The 22995-nt window shown below is 37.0% G+C and overlaps 1 protein-coding gene across 1 annotated transcript in view; it reads left to right on the top strand.

The window, feature by feature from the left end:
• Nucleotides 1-22995, top strand: part of LOC126380483 (IDLSRF-like peptide) — a 43576-nt gene that overhangs the window by 17987 nt on the left and 2594 nt on the right. The window contains exons 2-3 of the mRNA XM_050029926.1: nt 21822-21944; nt 22809-22937. Coding sequence (XP_049885883.1) covers nt 21824-21944; nt 22809-22937 — 250 coding nt within the window. The 5' untranslated portion in view covers nt 21822-21823. The remainder of the gene's footprint in view (nt 1-21821; nt 21945-22808; nt 22938-22995) is intronic.

A 22995-nucleotide genomic window follows, 5' to 3' on the forward strand; every position in this document is an offset into this window, starting at 1 on the left:
ACTTTATCTCAAACTACTTGGAAGTCATCCTTTATAACCATATTTTTCAAACTTTGAAGTAATAAGAGACGTAGACAAGTTGGAACATATTCCGGTTTGTGATTCTACGGTTTCCTATTCTGTTTATTCCTTACATTCACGTTTCTTGGTAAAGAAAATATAGTTAAGTATATTCTAAGAATGTCAACAGAATACATTGAATTGAACAGACTGGCATGGTACGGTGGTGAACAAACAGACACACTACAAACTTAATAGAATAGTAATTGAACACGTTCCGCTGTATTGTCTATGCCTGTGTCGGGCTGAACCAAATTGATTTTCGGAATAGCAAGCAGAACCAATACCAACACGAAGCCGACACCTATCGATTTTGCTGCAGCTGTATAAGCTCACGACTATATCCCCATTGGAGTAGTCAGAGGTACCTACAACCATCGCAAGATGAACTAAGACCGAGTTCAAGGACACGCGGAGCTCGCGCGATGCGTTGCACGGGGCGTAATGCGCTTTTTCCGTTATTGGAGCGGCGAACCCCCCAAAAAGCAGCGCGTCAATCGGTGCGACAAATAGCGCGTTAATCGGTGCGACAAATGGCCCGTCAAGCATCTTACAAGTCCTAATACTTATATCCTAAGAGTTTCTTTAACATGACATACAACCTCGGCTATCCCCTAAACATCACTATTCGGAAGAGCGCGATATTTCCGTAGTTGGGTTTTAGTTTTTAAACTTATTATTTTTTCTAAGTTTCTTTGTGTTTTTAAACTTGCCTAACTTCGTACACGAGTCGCTTCTTAATGTTCACGAATAATTTATAGTATTATATTACTTACAGACTGTTCTCTCAAATTACAAGGTATAAAATAACAAAACACAGTATCTCATAATGTACGTACAATCAAAGCAGGTATACAGTCACTAATTAAGTAACAGCCACTTCTGGTATTGTAAAACTATCTTTAAAATAAAACTAGGGAATAATGCTAGTTCGTCGTCTTCACTACTATCGTACAACCCACTATGCACTATTTTTCAGAGAGCGGTAATCACGGCACTTTTAGCAAGGCACTCACTCGTAAAGTAGCGTCTGTTAAAATTTACATTTTTATGAACGGACTTTCTACAGACTTGTTTAATGGGTACTCTCTTAAACCCGCATCGCTTTTAAATGCATTCTAAGTTTTAGCGATTTTTAATGCTTTGGGAAAAGGATGACAGATAATACAAAAATATATAATATAGAAGATTCTTTAAGCCAGAGTCACTGTGGCTCTGTGGTACACCGGCTTTATCCGGGTTTTCATTTTCACTAACACATTTGGGTCGATCTTTATATACGGCGAGGGTGAGGTGTAGGTACTTGGTTCATCTTGGGATGGATATACTTACTATACTTACCTCTGACTGCGCTAATTGCGATATACTCGCTTTATAGCTTATGTGTATACTTTCATATTCGGGGTAAGACACGCAAAACACGTAGGAAGCCGTGCTGCGCGAGTCATATACACAATATGTGTGTAGCAGAGTACAAACTCTGCACATACTGGCCTTTCATTCTGACCGTCAATCATTTTAAATTACGAAATTCTCATTCCATTCCGCATTTCCTTTCATTTTACACTGACTCATTGCATCCCCGACCTTCGTAAGAACAAATAAATATATTATACTGTTTAGCTCTGGCCTAAATCATGGCCTAATTTGTTTGTTAAGTGATATTAATAAACTAATATATTCCTATACTGTCTATACGTAGCTCTGGCCGTGCTCTCTAATTCTGGATTTGTTTGTGAAGTGTTATTAATAAACTATATATATTGCTGCTCTGCCGGCACGTCGGGATACCATCCTCACCACCCATCGTGCCGCAGTGGCGCCCAACGTGGGGCCAGTATGTGCAGAGTTTGTAGTTTTGTACTCTGCACATGTGCATCCAACTCTAGACATAACGTGTGCCATCCTGACAATTTGTATTGAAAGTGAAACGGTTTCGGCGACTTACTTGTTGTAAGAGCCGTTTTACTTACGCTGTTTTTATACGACTTGTTATCTTCTTTGTTGTATCAAAATTCTCTTTACTTTTTGAAAATCACCTTCAACCTACTACTTACGTTTTGTCCAAATATTTCGCCAAGTAAACATCGATTTCACATACATTTTCATAAAAGCTATAATTAAGTACCAGTCGCTGCCGGCTGCGGCGACTGCGGTGTAAATTATTATTGTACAGGTACCTAACGATATCCCCGTACATATAACATTAAAACCTAGAGAAACACGCACACCATTTTCGTCATTAATAACTTGTATATATACGGTTGTAAATCGTAATAAATTCAACATAACTTTCGGGGAAATGTGTCAACTCCCTGGTGTTTATGACAATACCTATATCTCGTATGCAGACGTTCCATTTTATGTTTCGTATTTTCTATATAACATTTACAAAGTTGGATGTTTCACGCATCATGAATCTTTCACGTTATCCGTCTGAAATGTTCTGACAAAGGTCACATTATACCATTTTCCAGAACACGTTATTACACTAATGAATTTTCTTATCTTGTGAGTGGTTTTCTAACTGCCCCTCATAGAAGTTGCGAAACTCGATTCTTACGAAGTGCAAACTTTGAGATACAAGGCGCTGTTTCATAGATAAAGGTGAACAGTTTTTGTTGCAGCACTTCTCCGGTGATTAACGAGAATAAAGATAATAATTAGATCTTTCTTATACTTTTTAAATTACTTACATTATTGCTTGTAAGTGGAGAGTTTCACAGGTTAATTTAACGGAAGTAAATTGGAAAGAAAAAAATACGTTTATCTTCATTTAGGGGGTAGCACTTATTATATTAGCAGTGCGAAATAAGTTACGACTTCGTACAACTCCCGAGCGTCGCCGTCGGCATTAGGATAATGTTCTTAGCGAATATGAGCAAAGTTGCAGAAAAGGCAAGTTAGCTGAGCCGTCTCGGGTCTGTGGTAAGCCCGTTCAGCCGCGGGCTTAACACTTCTCGCCCTTGCTTGTGGGGCAGCCTGGTTGTCCTCTAATAAATCTAGTAGGTAACATAATGTATATATACCTACAAATAGTGGTCAGCTATTATGTATTGAACAGACATAGAATTGTTTTGTTTTAGTTAGTTGACTAGGTACTTACCAGGTGGGTTAAAAAGGCCACATCACAAAACAATATTGCTAAGTGACATTCGTTTGCATTGCGCTCTTACTTTTATATGCGCGAATGTCATGTTTCAATATTGCTTTTTTAGATGAATTGCTTCGATGTGGCCTTTTTAACCCCCCAGTACTTAAACCAATGCATAAAACGACTAACCTTTTCCTTAGGTAGTTCTTATCCTAGAAAGTGGAACTATTTCTATAACATTCGAGTTTAAATGTCAAAACACGTGTAGTCGCGACTTGAATGTCAATTGTAAGCTGGGAGTTCTCCACGCTCATTATAAGTAAGTATAAGGGACAGTTGCTCGCCTGTTGTGCTCCTGAGCTATTGTGTGTCATCCCAGACGATCCTATTCACAAGACCTTATCTTCTCCCCTTGGCAAATAAAGATTGTTGACGTTATTATGAGCGAAAATAACATTTATCTAACTATCTATCTAATTTAACTTTGTATAATGCAACACAAGTTTGAACCACGGAAACCTTTTACTACGATAAAATAAATTCGTTTGTACTTACGTTCGAAACTGACAAGTCGTGAATAATATGAAGCAATACACGCGCAGCGGTCGCAGGCGAGGACATGAAAGCACTTCGGAGGGTATTCCCTTCGGGGCTCACGTTCCTCTGAGTTGGACTTGTGTATTCTCCAATGTCTCCAAAAAGGAAAACTCTATCTCCAAACATAAAATTTCATTTAGATGTAGACAATCCATTTTGTTAGCATAACATTTATTATTGGACTAAGTATTTGCCGAGTTACTAGGCGGCGGGATTTGATGTTACAAGCAGGATAGATTAACGTTTTAGTGCTTGGTAAAATGTTCATTGGCTAAAATTTAAACGTACTTACTTAATAATCATAAAGAGAAAAAAAAATGACTCAGGCGGCACTTGAACTCGCAGCTCTTGTCAAACCGGGACGAGCGTGTCAACCATTACACCCGGGTCCTCCTCCTGTGCATGCCAAATTCTTTCGATCTATGTATCGTCATTAAGCCGGCGCCATCTGTCTAGAATATTGAATACTAATAGTACTTAGACTTATAAGTCTACAGTTAAATGTAGATTTCAACTTATCGTAAAGATGACACCTTAGCCCCTTGCTTAGGAAAACTTACAAAGAAAAAACTAAATCGATTTTTTTAAGCTCGAGTGAGTGCTATGTAAACAAAAATTGTAATAATCATAATCGAAATAAAATGCTCTTTTAAAGACACGTATAAGTAAGTAATTAGGAAAGTAATCAGTGGTTTGTACTATTACTGTGAGTCCTGTCGACCACTTCTGTCAACAACTATTTTGATCTAACGTTATTTGGACTCTTAACTTGCAGTTGACGGTGACATGTTTGATACTGGTAGATAGTCACGGACCACGGAACGTTCTCAAGTCGTTGTATCTCAAACCATCCTTCTGTATATCTTTCTTTTAGAGCAAAGTAAGTAGGTACTCTACTGCTGTTGAAATACTGTTGAGATCTGAGGGTCTCAACAACAAGTTTCTCCTCTCTTTCTCACTGCCTCCTGTAATAGACGTTAACACCTAGTAGTCAATGAAATTAGTACTATTCAAGTGTGTAATTAATTCAATAAATAAAAACAATGTTATGACCAAGTACCTAATCGAATATACACATACCTATGTAGTTACCTATCTGTTTGTCCGCTTAGATCTTTTGTCTTTGCAAATATTTTAACAGAGTCGCATCACAACTTCTTTGTACACTAGGATATAATGAGCATAAAATATTCAAATGATGGATATTAATTAATAAGTAATGCGTTAATTTCCATCAAAACTGTGGGATCAAAAGGGCCGAGAACATAAACTTTTGTTTTGACTGAAAGGTGACTTAATATTCCTGGTATTTCTGGATAATGAAAGACTTTAGAAAATGTTTTCGCGTTTACAAATACTTAAGTATTGTTTTTCTTTTGTTATATACTCTATTCAGGAGGTATTGTTATCTGCTGTCTGCCGTGTATTGTCTTTCAATGATTTAGATTTTTTAAGGTTAAGTAAGGTTTAAATTAATAAATCAGTTTAACCAACTGTTGCTATGCAACGATATCACAGAATATCGATTTGTCACAACTACCTACATATAATCACCACGTAGTATGCAACAGTAAATTCGAATCAAATGAAATGATTTGAAAATAATTAATAGAGCCGGTGAAATGGACGGACATCGTCTGTGATTTATGCTCCAGAGAAGTTGGAGCCTTGGAACTCAAACATTGGGTCGGCTGTTCAAACATTCACACGAGTAGGTACCTATTTACTCAGGCGGCCAACGGGCCGCAGCCAGCGGCGTTCGAGACTTTGACGCTCATCACTCGGCACTCTACGAACACAAAAGCGCCGTTCTCAGCTGCGCACACTTAAAGAAAGACTCTTCAATGTCTTTCATTGCAGTAGATCTTTTACACACGAATAAAAAGATAATTCCCATTTGTTACAAAATTCCGAACTTGTTGTCAAAAATGTTCGAACGACTTTTATGTTCATTGTTAAAACATTCCATAATATCCTTTTGTTCCGTTGAAATCATGATACCTAATCATGCACGAACAAAGCCGGATGTCTGATAAGCTTTAGTGGCAGTACCTTTACATTATTCATAGATAATGCCCTGCAATGTAATGGACTTAAATTATGTATAAAATGACGCATGCAGTGTAGCTTTTATATATTATAATTGGACGACCTACATATTCGCAGCGTTCAATTAAACTTAATGACTTTAACTAAGTACTTACTTAAAAGTCCACACCTTTCCACGTATAAACCTAAACCTGAGTGATACATACCTATACGAGTACGGAGTCAGCGCTTTATACAGAACTGAGAATTATAAATATATAATATTATGTACTTAACACCTTTCACCACTGAACATTCTGGAAGAATTTATAGCCATGTACCTATCTCCTGCGTTTAATATTGTATAAAGTACCTGAAAATCGGATTAAAAATGTTCATTCCATTAAAACATTTTACTTATTGGCTTACCTGAAGATGCTAATTCGGAAGCCAGCAGAAAATTATTTCGCGATAAATTATTCATAAGCTTTTAGATATATCAAAATAAATAATGAACGAGAATATAATAATTCTGCTAAGTGAGTCTTAGGTAAGTGCCTAATATTATAAATGGGAAAGTGTGTGTCTGTTTGTTTGTTCGTCTTCGTCTTCGGCAAAACGGAGCGACGAATTGACGTGATTTTTTTATGTGGAGATAGTTGATGGGATGGATAGTTACATAGACTATTTTTGTCTCCTTCTAACTTCCCACTTTCGTAAAATGAGAGGTGGAAGTTTGTATGGAGCATTCCGCAATTTTTAGTGTGGACTCTTTGTTACTAATAAAAAACCTGCCTTTATTTTTTTTTTAAATCTTCCTCAGCCCCTAAAATAGGGGATTGGAAATTTGTGATGTGTGACTGGTAGGTTTCTGAAACACGCTAACGTTGTGTGTTCTCTATCTATACGATATAATCGATTATAGCAATATAATCGATAGTATCGATACTACTGATAGACATATCGATATTTCGATTATTTAGAAAATTAGAAAATAATTGAGTATTAATCGATATACAGTCGGTTGTCGGGCAACATTACTTTTCCGATTTCCGGTTTGGTTTACCAATTTCCAAATACAAAGTCAGTTTCGGATTCGGTTTTACCGTTGCTGTTTTTCGGATTGGATTAAATCGTTTAGTTTAAATTTGAAATATTTAACTTGGGTTTTGGTTTTAAATTCTGTTCCGAATTCTCTTCTGTGTTCTAAATCAGGAAAGGGAAACCGTGTAATCCCGAATATGTAGCGAGTGAAGCCGCGGGCAAAAGCTACTATTACATAATATAACAAATTCCGCTTTCAAGGAATGGATTATTGGAGTTATGGTCTTAATTCTCAAAATAGGCGTGAGTTTAATGTATGTATGAGGCTTCGTATCAATTTAGTAAATATTGTTTTCGCTTGTTTATTAACAAGCAAAACCTAATATAACGGTTGTTAACGTGTTTACCCTATACTCAAATTTATTTCTCATCAAATTACTAATCTCATCAAGCCTGGTGTCAGGGTTACCATTGAGCCGCCAAAGGCCTTTCACATGGCTCCTACAAAGACTACGAGTACAAACTGAAGTAAACAGTAGCCGAGTCCGACGGATGATCAACTTGTTTCCTAACTAAACTACAGATCACATTGATTCACATTAATTTTATGTAATTATATCCTCACCGGCATTTGAACCCGGGACCTCCGGATCGTAACGCAAATAGATCTCCAGAAATTGGCGGCAAATATGTAAACGACAGAAATTAAAAGCCATGCCATGCCGTACTTATAACACAAATTTTCGAAGTCTTTCTTTCCATCTTCAACATCTTGATATAGCCTTTTAGAACTACAGATATTTCATAAGTAGTTACAAGTATTAGGCAGTTAATTAGCCAGATAATTTAAACTAATAGTGGTAGTTTTCTTTTATAAGTAAGTATTCGACAAAAATTGAAATATCTAAGACCTAATTTTAGATGCAGTGTTTAGTTAGTTTATTAAATTCAAATACTTACGTAAATTTTAACATTTCGTGGGATGTCCTTTCAAGGAAACTAGTTATTTCTAGTCATTTATTTGTTATAGGTAATATCTCGTAACTATTTAGGTAGGTACTAGGAACTTTATAGTTAGATACTTTCATCAAATATTCATTACCTAATTTACGCTTCATACCGAAGGGTAGAAGTATAATAAATTATTAGAAAGACGAAGCCGACCCGGGTTTATGGGCAAATCGAAACGGTACTGATTTACCATTTCAGTTGAAGGCTCTGTAACCCTTTTTGATCGCAATCTAATTCAAAGCACGACCTCGTTTCATTCCATTACTTTTTACAATAAATTCAAACAGAACGAACCATGATGGAAATTAAGATATTCATTCCTAAAAGCAAGGTAAAGGAAAAAATAAGGGAAGGGAAATAAGGGTTAAATCCATAATAGCCTAGCCCGTTTCCATTTATTTCATATATAGCGACTAAATTTAAAATTACAATAATGACGATAATACAAAAAAAAGAGTTTTCTCTTTTGAAACGTTTCTAAGAGGTGATTTAAAAATTATATATTTTATTGAATGTAAGTATCCTTAATACATATCCAATGATATTAGGTATAAGTACATACCTACCTATTTAAGTTTGTGAAGTGAAAGGTTTTAATAAAGTAACAAATATCAGAATGAGAACTTTGTTGGATTCGATTTTGATGGTTTTGACTTTTGATGACACAAAACCTTAGAAAATGCGTTTTTACAATTTCATTAATCAAAGGCAAATCTTTTTTTTGCACTCAAAACTGGCCCTAAATGTTGTACATAAATAATGAAAATACTTTCTTTTATACATTAAGAGTCTATGAGAGTATATATAATACATTTACTTCGCTCTACTTTCCTGTTAATCAAAAGTGTGATATAACACCACAAAAAATATAGCAACATTTTGCAGAAAATATAACTTATTTTCCGGAGACGAGACGAACGTCGCATCTCTAGGATAAGCTAACACGAATTTCATATTTGTTACAAGCGTAGCTCGAAGCGCGTAGCAGCGTTTCGTAGCGTCGTAGCACGTGGACGTTGCTCCGTCAACCGAAGCATCGTTTGAACTTTGTCGATTCTGTTTGTTGTACATTTACTTACGTGCTTCTTTATTATTTTAATTTGAATGGTTTAAATGACGTTTCTCAATACGGAAGCGGTTGGGGAGGTCGCGATGACTTGTATGTAATCACACGAACACCGCCTGGCTACAAAAGCTGTGTCATGTGAGAATCGGCTTTCATCAAGAGCAATTTTGTCACGAGAATATAATCATTATAAGTATTGCGTTGTCAAAAGCTATAATTACTTAAAATACTCAATGTCAATGAGTATTAAGTAAGCCGTCTATTGTTCTGACTCCAAATAGAATAAAGAACCGTAAATACATATTTATTATTTTCAACATAAACACATACATAGGTAACGCCTATAATAAGGGATAAGCAGGACTACATAATTCCATTTGCTTGCATTTCATTTAAGTACATTCGTCTAAACGTGTTAGTGATATCGTAACGAATACTGAGACGATTCAGACCATGATTCTGAGTTAATATTAAATGGAATTTCCTGTCGCAAAATTCATGATTTTTTTTGTAATTTTTTATTATTTTCAGTTCCATACTTTTGTGACGATAAATTCCACTTGATATCAACTCAGCATCATGGGCATTATCAACCCGCAAAGTCTTCGTTACGATGTCATTATTAGATGACCTGTATTATTGTCTATATAGAATTGCAGACTTTAAAAACCAGTGAAAGTATGTATACTTAGAGTAACAAATTATAGATTCCGGCCCAGTGGCCAGCGGGTGACGTCGTTCGTCGGGTCTGTACAATATTCGTAATTTAATCCGACCGGACCTTTGAAATCGAATAACGATCGCTGCGTCGGTCACACTAATTGAATCCGCCCACGTACAGCTTGTTTGTTAATAAAAACCTGTCACGGGCGCGATTTTCAATATGCGCCGACGGTAGACTTTTTCGCTGTGACGCCGTTTTGAAAACGATTCGTGGCTTCCTAACGTCGTGTGCATTTGCTCGCGTCATTCGACTACATACACATCTGGGCACACTACCAGGGCAGGGCGTTACACAAACAAGTAGAAATGACGTAGGCTGTAACGTGCGATCTACCACAATCGAAACTTGATAGATCGGCGCTCGCATGCAATGTGGTCAATTATTCCAGTAAACGTGCGATATAAATCGAGGAGCGCTCAGACGTAGAACAGTTTAGAACAAAACACCGCATTAACATTCAACAAGGTGTTTATTACAGTGGCTGCACTAAACAGCCAGGCCGGCCGACAGCATGCATTATTACTGAGTATTTGTTCAGTAAATGTCTCCCACCCGTCAACTTGTCCCTCCAAATCCGACGTAGTTGGAGCCTCCCTTTGTTACACGTACAATGACGTCATTACTGGAATACATAAAGCACGACACTAACCCGCATCTGAAGTTACCGTTTAAAGTAATTGCCAGCTTTTTGTAAGCTCCTGAAATGAGCTATATCTACTAACACAATCAATAATTTAATTTACGTCATGATGAACAGAAATAAGAGGTACACACAAATAGATCTGTACAAATATCCGTAGACGCGTTTTTAATTTAGCTGCGATACCGTAAGTCAGCAGTCGAAATAGTGAAAGGTCATGTTCAGCGAAGTAGACCATGCCATCACATTAATATACTTAGACGTGCTACAGAATGAAGTAAAGGCCGGACAGAAAGGCGTGGGATGACTACGATTCTTTGTCTGCTCCGGTAATTTTAACGGCTCCGGTTTCAGCTAGATAAAACGTAATAGAGAGTTGTTAGGTACTTACCATCGCCAGGTGGGCGGGGGGACGCGTGGGCGCTCGGCTGCCTATGTGCGCCTAACACCTAATATTTCCCTAAATTAGACACCACTGTGCTTTGTCCAATTACTGCTTTGTATCGCTAACAGGATTTGTACTTTCCACGCCACTACCCTGAATTTCTGTTTCAACAGCATTCATATATTTCGATTGAAGTGAACTTAACATTTTAGCTTTGACATCCGAATGCTATAACTACGATTTCAATATTAATCGATCACATACCTATAACAATTGATGGAATAATGTATGTCTGGATGCATTATCATTGTGATGTTTCACTTATGAAATATACAATTAATCCTCGTCCCCACAAGGGACCTTTTGTCGAACGACATCCTCAAATACTTCGGACAAAATTGCCCCATTTTATCTCGTGACGATATAGTTGGAGAGAGAAGTAGTCGGCAAGCGAAGTCCGGTAACGTCGTCTGATATCGCCGGTGTCTCCGAGAAGACAAACTAGTCTGGTGTTGTCCATTCGACCATCATTTGACCAATAGATCCAGACTCGTTTTTCTCGTTCGTCATACTATCTTAACTTATCTAGCCTATTCGATCCCACTGCTGCGCAAAGGCCTCCCCTTAATATTTCCACGCTCGACTTTGCGCCATCTCCGACTAATCCCTCCGGCAAGCATTGATGTCGTCACATCATCTTTTAATCCTAATCTAAAACCTGAAAACCCGCCGATTTAAACCTGCAAAGAAATCCCATCGTCGCGCCGATTGACTGATCGGACGAATAGGAAACACCCATAGTCGCTCGTCGAATTCAAATTCAAAAATATCTTTATTCAGTAGGTAACATAGTTACACTTTGAATTGTCAATTTTTACATAAGTAATGAACGTCTCATCCGCCTATAACTACTGCAGCTTCTCACGACCTGTATAGCCGGGGAAAAGAAGCTGCAAGAAAAACCTCGGCACAAGGCCCTAAACGTTCTTTTAAAAAAATAATAAACATAAAATATTGTTATACAAACAAAATTATTATTAAAAAATACTTTGCTCCTAGATTGCTTCTCAGAATAATTATGAATGGAAGGATAATTGTATCTGGTTGTAATAAAAAGGGTCGTCATGTATACCAAAAAATTTTTAACAAAAAAAAAACCGACTTCAAACGCAAAACTAAAAAGCAATAAATAAATTTACTTCGCACAAAGTAATTAGTACGTATTTTCAATTAGTTAATTAATTTTATAAATCTGAAGCCGGTGCCAAGGAAATGCTACAACGAAGTACCGATTCTTATATTTTTCAATACTGATTGTTTTGTAATTTTTTGTTTGACATTGTTTTGTAATTGCTTTGATATAGGTATTAAACAATATTGTGTGTACATTGTAATTTGATATTGTAGTAGGGTTGTTGTAGCATTTACTTGGCACCGACTTCAGATTTATAAAATTAATTAACTAATTGAAAATACGTACTAATTACTTTGTGCGAAGTAAATTTATTTATTGCTTTTTAGTTTTGCGTTTGAAGTCGGTTTTTTTTTTGTTAAAAATTTTATTTTATTTTACGATTTTAAGTGATGGTTAGACTGAGCAAGGATGCAGACAGACAGATTTTCTGATTTATATTGATATATAATAATATATGATTAGTAGTGATCACAATTATTATTGATGAACATGTTTACACACACACACACACACACTCACACACGCGCACACGCACACGAGCACACGCGCACGTACACACGCACACACACAGACACACGCACACACACACACACACACACACACACACACACACACACACACACACACACGCACACGCACGCACACACACACACACGCGCGCACACACACACACACACACACACATACACACATGTGGTTGTCAGTGGAAGCTGCTATCATACACACTCACGCACACATATAGATACAGTAGATTTCGCGTGGTTCGCTCGCTGCTAAAGCAGCTCGCGTGTCCTGTTTATTCGAAACTGTCCCTCTTCGTATGGCGGCCATCTTGTTTTTCCGCCATTTTGTTTTTTTTCACCGGCGACAGAATTTGACCAAGATTTAAATGGGTGTCGTGGAAACAAACAAAATCCAGGTGCAATAGGTTTGCCAGGCCGTAGGATGTCTCCCTGATTGGGAGCAGTTTTCAAAGATGACGTTCCGATCACACCCCTATACATCATTTTTAACCCCAAGACATTTTCTGGAAAAACAAAATTTTGTATGGCGGCCATCTTGTTTTTTCGCCATTTTGTATTTTTTTCACCGGCCATTAAATTCGACCAAGATTTAAATAGGTTTCGAGAAAGAAAAATTGGTTCAGCTGCGATAGTTTCGCCAGGCCGTAGGGTGTCACCCTGATGCGGAGCAGTTTTCGAAAATCGGGAAGTATTTCCATACTTAACATGACGATTCGATCACAACCCCGATATATATTTTATACCCCGAGACATTTTCTGAAAAAACAAAATTGTGTATGGCTGCCATCTTGTTTTTCCGCCATTTTGTTTTTTTTTCACGCGCTATGGAATTTGACTAAGATTTAAATAAGTGCTCTGAAAGAAATATTGGTTCACGTGCGATAGTTTTGCCAGGCCGTAGAGTATCTCTCTGATGCGGAGCAGTTTTTGGTGACCAGAAAGTATTTCCGTACTCTACATGACGTTTTGAGTAAGCGCCCCATACATTATTTTTACCCAAAGGGGCTTCTTCCAAAATCGACAAAATTTTGTATGGCGGCCATCTTTTTTTTCCGCCATTTTGTTTTTTTGCACCGGCGTTTGGATTTGATCAAGATTTAAATACGTTTCGTGAAAGAAAAATTGCTCCAGGTTGTATAGTTTTGCCAGGCCATAGGGTGTCTCCCTGATGCTGACCAGTTTTCGAAGGTCGGGAAGTTTTCCCGAAGCCTAAAGAGCGATTTGATCAATATGACTTTACAAACGCACTAGTCGCTCCTACGATTTTTGAAAATTCCCCTCGATTTCTCTGGTCTTCCATCATCAGATCCTGACTTCCTTGACATGGGACCCCCTTGGGTATATCTCCTTTCAAACAAAAAAAGAATTATCAAAATCGGTTCATATACGACGAAGATATGCCCGAAACAACATAAAAAAAAAAAAAAAAATATACGGTCGAATTGAGAACCTCCTCCTTTTTTGAAGTCGGTAAAAATAAAAATAAAATATGCGTACTTATATCTGTTATCCATGAAATTAAAAGGTTAAACGAAGGAAAATCTGTAGAGCGCCATCTATATTGTATTTGAGGAATGTAGCCTGGAAAATCCCTCATTGATAAATACTGTACATACATTACCCTTCCCTTTATGACAACGTTTTAATAATGAAATATTACAGAAATACTTGGGTGGATAGCAATTAAGTTTCCGTAATAACTACCTACTTGTTGACGCAATCAAAAATATTACTACCCAAATTAAGTACCTAGACCTCGTCGTCTCTGTTAAGTAAATATACTTAGTTATCTGTATTTAAATACTATAAAACTGTGACTGTTAATTCGTGATAATCACTGATATTTCGTGATAATAGTAAGTATAGTTTCATGTTAACTATGACATTACCTGAACAATTTAAGATTTTTTGGAACTGAACACATACATAAACTCACGCCTATTTCCCGCCGGGGTAAGCAGAGACTATGGAATTCTACTTGATACACATTCATCAATCGTGAAAGTAGATCGTACTGAACCTTTTCTAAGGACATTAATGTACGTCCTTCTAGGTCTTTCTCTGCCAGCCCTACTACCAACTTCGGTTTATATACTGTTTTCGTAATCCTATTATCCTTCATACGCTTTACGTGTCCAAACCAACTTTTAACATTCCCTTCTCAATCTTAGTCACTATATCGTCTTTAACACCACAATTTAACGCCGCAGATGCTAAGCAACGACCTCATTTCTACGGCATTCATCCTTCTTTCATGCTTTTGGAACTGAAGTTTAAATTAAATACCTATCCTTTCCTATTCAAAAGGTAGGTACAGTCATGAGTAATATCATGTACCCACTTTAGAACCCTGTCGCACTATCATATTTGACATTTAATGAGACTTACGGTTTAATTTGCGAAAAAAGTTAATGTGACATCGTATCAAAGTGTATGTTACATATTTATACTCGTGACCGTACATTGTATACTTATTTGAAGTTCTGGATTCCCTAAATGCGTCGTTTTGTGAAAACGTTTAACATAATAGTTTTCGTGAGCACGAGGAGTGTCAAAATTTGCCGTGTTATAACTAATTAGTTTATAGCAGGAAATTAAATTAACTTCACAACTTTGCAGAAATTTTATAATTTTGTGTGTACGCGCTGTTATTCAAAATAAGAAGCGAAAGTAACATACTTAGATATGTATGTACCTATTGCTTTTTATGATAGGTGTCTTTTTCCACCGACGATTCGGCATAGGTGTTCAAGTTATCATTTAGGCAGGCGGAAGTCCGTGTCGCTCTATGGGCATGGCTACTGTAATAACCACGATATGGTATTCATTACTATAAGCTTGTGGCAAAATATTGATTGCTGTCTTATTTTGTGACAGTGTGTTTTTATTAGTACAGTTATTACAGTCGTAGTTCCGTTATCCCGTGAAAAAAGACGCAGGTCATGCCTCCAGGGGCTCTTACTAACTGGAGAGGCTTAAACAACCGTACCCGGATCGTTGTTTTGGTAAATTACACCGGAACGCCATCGCAGACGACATTAGTAAGGAGAGACAAAGGAAAATGTCACAAATAAAAATAACGTTACGTTTGTTGTAACCCGCGTACCTCCGCCTTACCTACTTGTACTGTTTACTTGTTTTGTGAAGATTGTTGTGACGAACGAAATGTTAATTAACATCATTTTGTGGGTTTACATAATATATTTTTTTACACCCCTACATACAATTTTAGATACTTAGATATTCAAATATTTTATTTATTTTGTGTTAAAACTTTAATTTTCTTTTATCGTGTGGATCGTGAGGTGGATTACATCAAATCTGGTGTCAGGGTTACTATTGAACCGCCAAAGGTCCCTGACATGGCTCATGTAACGACTACTTACTTACATCAGTAAGTAGTAACCGGGACCAATGGCTTAACGTGCCTTCCGAAGCACGGATCATCTTACTTTCAGACAATCAAGTGATCAGCCTGTAATGTCCTAACCAAACTAGGGATCACAAAGTGATTTATGTGATATGTCCCCACCGGGATTTGAACCCGGAACCTTCGGGTCGTGAGCCCAACGTTCAAACCACTGGGCCACGGAGGCCGTCTTTAAAAAACTTTAATAATATTAAGGTAAGTATTAATTTACTTACTTACATTCGAAATGGCTACTTAAACATTTACTTCGCGGTCATTTGGGCATAAAAAATAGATAAAAAATAGATTACTTACCTTTAAAATTCTGTAAGTAACTATAGTTTCGCCGTCTCTAAATCGTGCAGTTTGACTCATATTCCACCTAACACTGAGTTCAACAATGTAGGTACCTACTAGTTTGGCAAAGCGCCCGTTCGTATGTTCGTAGTTCGCAATATAAGAAATCGATCATGAAAACATCCGCAGGAAACCTAAGTAAAGAGATCTGAAATAGAATACTTAATAAGATTGCTGTTCACCGTTGCACTCTGGTGCTATTGGAACTTTCTAGATTAGGTATATTATACCGATTGGAATAAATATATAGTAAGCTAGTTTGAGAATGGAATCTAAAATCCAAGTTCTAACTTTCTACGCCGTTGATGAAAAATTAAGTACCAAACTTGTGAAGCTTTAGACAGGAGCATACTTGTTCTATACGCTGTACTCTGCTAATGAATAGAACAGCTTAGCAAATAAATACGTGCTACATGGACTTTCTAGGTCATATCAACAAAAGCCGTCTGGCTGGTAAGGCAGCTTTACTCGAATATAAACAGGATTTCGTTGAGTCAGTGATTCAACCTAAGCTGACCTCAAAATTGTTGAAGCCTGGATTACAAGAAGATTTTTATATTCTGGCATGACTTTTTTTGACGTGTTTGTATATAGTAGATATGCCTCAGATCGCGGTAACTACTTCGCCGGAATGATTTTATATATCAGTCTCTGCAGTTTTTTCTTTAAAACATATCTACCAACGAATTATCAGTTCGCCAGGTTTAATATCGTATACTTAATGCATAATAATACCGTAAGCATAAATATGGAGGTGACCATTTAAATGCATTGGTTGTCCTCTTGAACGAGACTAGTCGTTAGGCAGCCGTGTTATCACGATTACCAGCTAACCGACCCCAGCATTAATGTTATAGTAGTACCTACCAGGTGTGCAGATAATGATACCTTTATCTAAAATAACGAGAGAAGGAAAAAAGTTCTAATAAGAAAGGGATAAATTGCTTTTGAAACTCAACTAATACTTTGAAAATCTGGTGTATTTTATTTTAATAATATAACACACGTACAGTCACGAGTACTAATATGTATACACTTTGAAACCATGTCACATTACCTCTTTTGACAAATTAAACCGTAAGGCTCATTAAATGTCAAATATGATAGTGTGACAGGATTCTAAAGTGAGTACATAATATTGCTCGTGACCGTACATATACATACATAAACTCACACCTCACCAGTGTAAGCTGAGACTATGAAATTGCATATGATTTTTACATACTTCTCTTGCTTCCTCTACATTCATTGCATACTCGCACGCCCGTTCAAAGTAACCTAAGAAAACCTAATATAATAAATACAGTGAAGTAATATTTAATATTAAATATTGTTCATAACTTAAAAAATAATTCTCTACAAGATGGAATACTGATAAAAAGCTGACAAGAATATAATACCTACACTACACTATCCAGGTTTCAAGCAGTTTGTGATATGAACAACACACAAATCCAACGGTAGCTATTAGTGCTCCAAGAGTAGACCTAAAAACACTTTTTTTTAACGTGACTTACTATAGATTTGCCGTGTAAAAATCATAGCTGTTTATTTCCAACCTATGTACTTACCTAACAATGGCTAATGGAGTTCAGCTAGTTATTAGTATTTCCATGACGTTAAACCCATACAGCCATTTATCATCCTATGAACAACGTCAATAAAGGGCTTTTTTCTAGAAGAGGCGCTATGAATAATGATAGCAATTAATCAATTTCGCAAGTACCAACATTCGCCCCACAAACACCAGCGATGCTTATCCCTTCCATTAATAAAAAAACTAGACAAGTGTGAGTCGGACTCGCGGTCCGTGGGGTTCCGTGCCGAGATAAGTTCAGAAATGCGCATCACCCAGAACAACCTCCTGAGTAGGTAAAAGGAAATTCTAATTGCAAATACCCAAGTAAGACATGTAAGTAGGTGTTGAAAGCGACTAAGATATAAGGTCATACTAACACTGTTATGACAAACACCATCAGTAATCATGTAGCATCAAAGAACTCACATGTAGCATCATCGCAAACTCAAATTCAAAAATATCTTTATTCAGTAGGTAACATAGGTACACTTTGAATCGTCAATTTTTAAATAAAGAAAGAAACATACACCGGGTACAGGTGTATATTACTTCCGGACGTACCATAGACACAGACAGGTACAGGCACATTCAACACAGAACACATAACGAGCGTCTCATCCACCTAAAACTACTGCAGCTTCTCACAACCTGTATAGCCGGGGAAAAGAAGCTGCAAGAAAAACCTCGGCACAGGGCTCTGGACGTTCTTTTAAAAAAATAAAATAAACATAAGATATTATTTACAATTGAGTAATTTAGCTGCCTAATATCAGTTCTCGGACAGTTAATCCCATATCTTCTAAATAATCACAAACCTCAGTATAACCATATTCCGGTTCCATCTTCTGATCATGTCATGTAACACGGAGTGCCAGGAGAAATCAAACGAGCTCAAACTCGATAACATTGCGTTGTTTATATAACAGAGTTCCTTTGACCACCTTTCGGCTTCATCTTCAAATCCTGGATATTTATCAATACTTATCATATAGCACCATTGTCATGATCACAAATAAATGTCAAATCAAAGAAAAGGTATCGAACATATCAATAGTGGCTGCAAGTTGTCTTCTGGATAGTTGTTACTTGTGGCTTTGCCCACCCCATCATGGATTGAGTTTATGTAGGTACGTATTTATGTTTAGGTAAGTGAACGCAATCTTTACATAAATCTTTAATAATTTATGAATCTGAAAATGTTTTCTAATTTCGTCGAGGTAGCTACGTCGTTTTATTTTCCTGTAAAAATTGTAAACTTTTTATACTTTTTCTCATCAGGGAGGTCCATATTCGTCAAAGAAAACCCCGCTACAAAGATTTTTTAGACTTATTGGGGTCAGCAGCGCCATCTCTGGAGCAACAGTGAAACTAAAGTTATTTTCGACTATTTCTAAGCAACTGCGTTAGGTAGAGACATCGTTTTACTTTCCCTGTAAACTTTACATAAACCTCTATCAGATGTAATAATTTCAGATTTTTCCGTTCAATAATTTCGGAGTTAAGGGGGAACGATTATTGTTTCGTCATTTTCCATTTTGGTACAGAACTTCAGACGAGTTCTGATGTAGCCTGTGTCAACGTTTGCTTAAACATAACATATAGGTAATTCACTGAATTTCGACACCTATACCGAAATATACCTACGTGTGCCTAGGAAGGTACTTAAATGATGTTCTAGCGTATCAAATATCAGCAATAGAATAGGTATCATGTGAAAACTTCCGATGTGATTTTCTTCACACAACCTCGAAACATGCTAGTTTCATTCCTGGTAAAAACTGAGACTACAATGTTTTACCTGAATTGAAGCTAGCGTATCCGTTCATTTTGCTAGGATTTGTTAATAAACCACATCAAAACGTGATTATTTTCTCAAGCTGTTCACGGAGCTATATTAGGATGACGATATAAAAGCCATGAAATTAATATTACTTATACTGTTACGACCCACCTCGTTTTCTGTAGAATGAGGACGACATTAAAAAACGAAAGTAAGTAAGTGTTAAAAATTGTGATCATTTTGATTTCAAATTAAAAATAATCAATAAGATAGTAGGTTGCGTCGATTCAATGCAAAGCTAGGCTTTTTTTGTCTTAGGCAGGCAGGTACCATTAACTAAGTACCTACTTTTAATTTTAACAAAGAACATGAATGATAAAATTGGACTAAACACGTTTTGAATTGTTGATGATCTCGATAGAAGAACAGACTGTTAATTCCGGCCCTGACTGTTAGTGACTAATGTTTTATCCACGTTGTTTCATCATTAATTAAACAACTCTGCCGTCTTTGTTCCACTCCGTTTGTTACAACCCTAATGACGTTCCCTGCTGGGAAAAATAGTATCGATGCTAAGAAAAGAAAGATTAGCTTTAAAAGTAGGTATTGTTCGGGATCAGTATAGGTAAGATTCGGTCAAAGATAAATTATAAAATGATAACCTATATAGATCTAACCAATTTCAGACGTTTTCGACTCACGCACCTAGAGTCCCAAGGAAGCTTTGACTTTGCCGTTGGAAAACTATTGCCTCCATACGTCGACATAGTTTACCAATTGCAAATAAACTTGTAATCACAATTGGAAAAAATGGAACAACAAATGAACACTCAGATTTTTCCTTTAGTGTTGGAATAAACTCATTTTCTTATGAAAACACTTATTCCGGTAATCAATCCCGCTTTATTTTATCAATCCGGCATTGTAGATACTTATACTACTCAGAGGCCTTAATTAGGCAGTAGGTATATGACCTACGTATCATACCTACGTATGGGGAGTTAAAAAGGCCACATAGAAGCAATTCATCTAAAACGCAATATTGCAAATTTTACATTTGTTCATATGCTTAAAAGTAAGTGCATAATGTCAAGAAATGTCAAAAAGCAATAAGTATTGCATTTTTAGATGAATTGCTTCGATATGGCCTTTATAATGCCCCTGGTGTAACAAATCGACAACCTTCCTACATGTGGTGATTACTGGTTAATTAACTATTTATTTATTTTATGTAGGTAAGCAACAGTTACAGACAGATATAATCTTCTAATTAGAGTTAGAGGTCAGAACTTCTGAGCGAGATCTAAGTAAATCTAAAACTTTGGCCATTCGGAAACCCCTTTACTTGCTTTAAGTCCCTGCTGCCCTGACCGAAAACTTTATGCGGAAGCTAAGGTACCTTCTATACCCGTTCTATTCCATTTTTATTATTGTCCTGATTTATATTAGGTAGTTAGGTACCAAATTAAATTTTAAATATTTTAGTGGTCGAAATGAATCAATCATTTTCTTTTCTCAATCAACTAAGGAGCTAGAAACCCAAACAGATTCATAATAAGAAAACTCGAACACGGGACATTCACCAAAAATACTTTAATGCAGATAACAATAATGTCTCAGCAAGGTCGCTTTGCTTCTATGTGAATGTAAACAGCAACCACTTAAGTCTTTGTCTGGTGAATTCCACATGGCGATGTTTCGTTCCTTAAACTAAATAAAATAATAATGGTGCTGGATCCAGCTGACACTTCTCGTCATTTTCTTAATAATAATATGTTACGCTATGACTAGTACACCCATACCTCTTCCGCTTGATTGGGAGGTTTGTACCCAGGACGTATATCAGTTATACGCTGTTTATGTTACAAGTAGAACTTTTTAACAGTAAGTAAACTTACTTACTGTGCTAGCTAAGTTTACCAGTAGCTCATATGCCGCATCTCACGGTAAGTAATTTCAAAGTGTCCTTTACACTATTCGCCGCGAAATACATTTCTAAAAGATCGACGATCGAACTAATGAATCGAACTAGTGAGAACAAAGGTCCACGTTAGATGACCACACACCCGTCTCCACATCAAATTCACACACCTTGCCGATAGACATCGCTTACAATAAGTATCCGTTTTCTTTCGCAAGTACTTACTATTAACACTTAAGCACGCACGATGAAATTCTCGTTCGCCACTGTGATGTTCCACGATAAGTACATAGCTAGGTATGCGCAAGAGAAACACAACCGTTCGTTAGCTCGTTTATTGCAGAACTGCCGCATACAAGAAAATATGTGTGTACCTACATTACACTAATAATGTTTGTTTGTTGCAGGGATGTCGTCGTGCCGTGTGGCGGCGTGCGTGGCCGCGCTTGTGGCTCTGTGCTGCGCGTTGCCACACACCGTGTTTGCGCTCGACCTGAACCGCCTCTACGGCCATCACACCAAACGATCTGGTAATGACGTCCAGTGGCGGCCCTAGCAAAATATTTAAGTGGTGCGAGACTTCAAAATGACACCCCTCTGCCCTTTAACATACAAAATTTTTCGATTAGTTTACGGCCACTCCGTATGAGTTTTATGCGGCCCCAATCTAACTCGATGAAGTTAGTTTGCGGCCAGGGTGGATCAGTGTTAATTGCGCCGCTCGCACCACTGATGAGGGCCTTTCCACGCCAAATGTTCCAATAACATAGATGGCGCTGTATAACTCTAACGGGATAATTACCTACCTATATTTTTATTGCTCGGGTACACAATAATTATTCGAAGTTTAATATAATGGCAGAGGCATATATACAAATCAAATATGTATAATAATTATGTTACTACCTATTACTACTCTTTATTTTGTTCAAAATGCATGCTGCGACATGTGTTGTGCCTGGGTACTAAGGGTCATCATTTATACCCAAAAACAAAGACAAAACACGCATATGTCTGATCCATGAAGTTAGAAGGATAAATAAAAACAACGCAGTACAGTACCATATAGTTTGTTTTTTGGAAACGTAGCGTGGAAGGTCTGTCATTGTCTGGCACTACCCACCTACGCTCAAAATATTGAAAGCCGTATTGATGAAACGACTAATTCACAACAGCCATTGTTGACTTTATTGTTTTAATTTAATTGACTTCGCAAAGATTTTTGGCGTAGTACCATGATTTTTAATATTATGGATTCTAGGTGCATGATGGATTTCAAAAACACGCACGTATTTCAACACACCACTCTTACCATAAAAATATTATAAAATCTTATGGACCACTAATTATAGTTATTTAATTAAGTACTTATTTATTTTGTTATTTGGTTCCAGAATATTGTCACCCTTATGAACCATTCAAGTGTCCCGTTGACGGCAATTGCATTTCTATCCAATACCTCTGCGATGGAGCCCCGGACTGCATTGATGGGTACGACGAAGATTCTAAGCTGTGCACTGCAGGTAAATACGCGAGTTGCGCGCGATTGTATTTTTTTTTATTAACTTCAGAATAAAGATT

The sequence above is a fragment of the Pectinophora gossypiella genome, chromosome Z (genome assembly GCF_024362695.1).
Source record: "Pectinophora gossypiella chromosome Z, ilPecGoss1.1, whole genome shotgun sequence".
In the NCBI taxonomy this organism is placed as follows: Eukaryota; Metazoa; Arthropoda; class Insecta; order Lepidoptera; family Gelechiidae; genus Pectinophora; species Pectinophora gossypiella.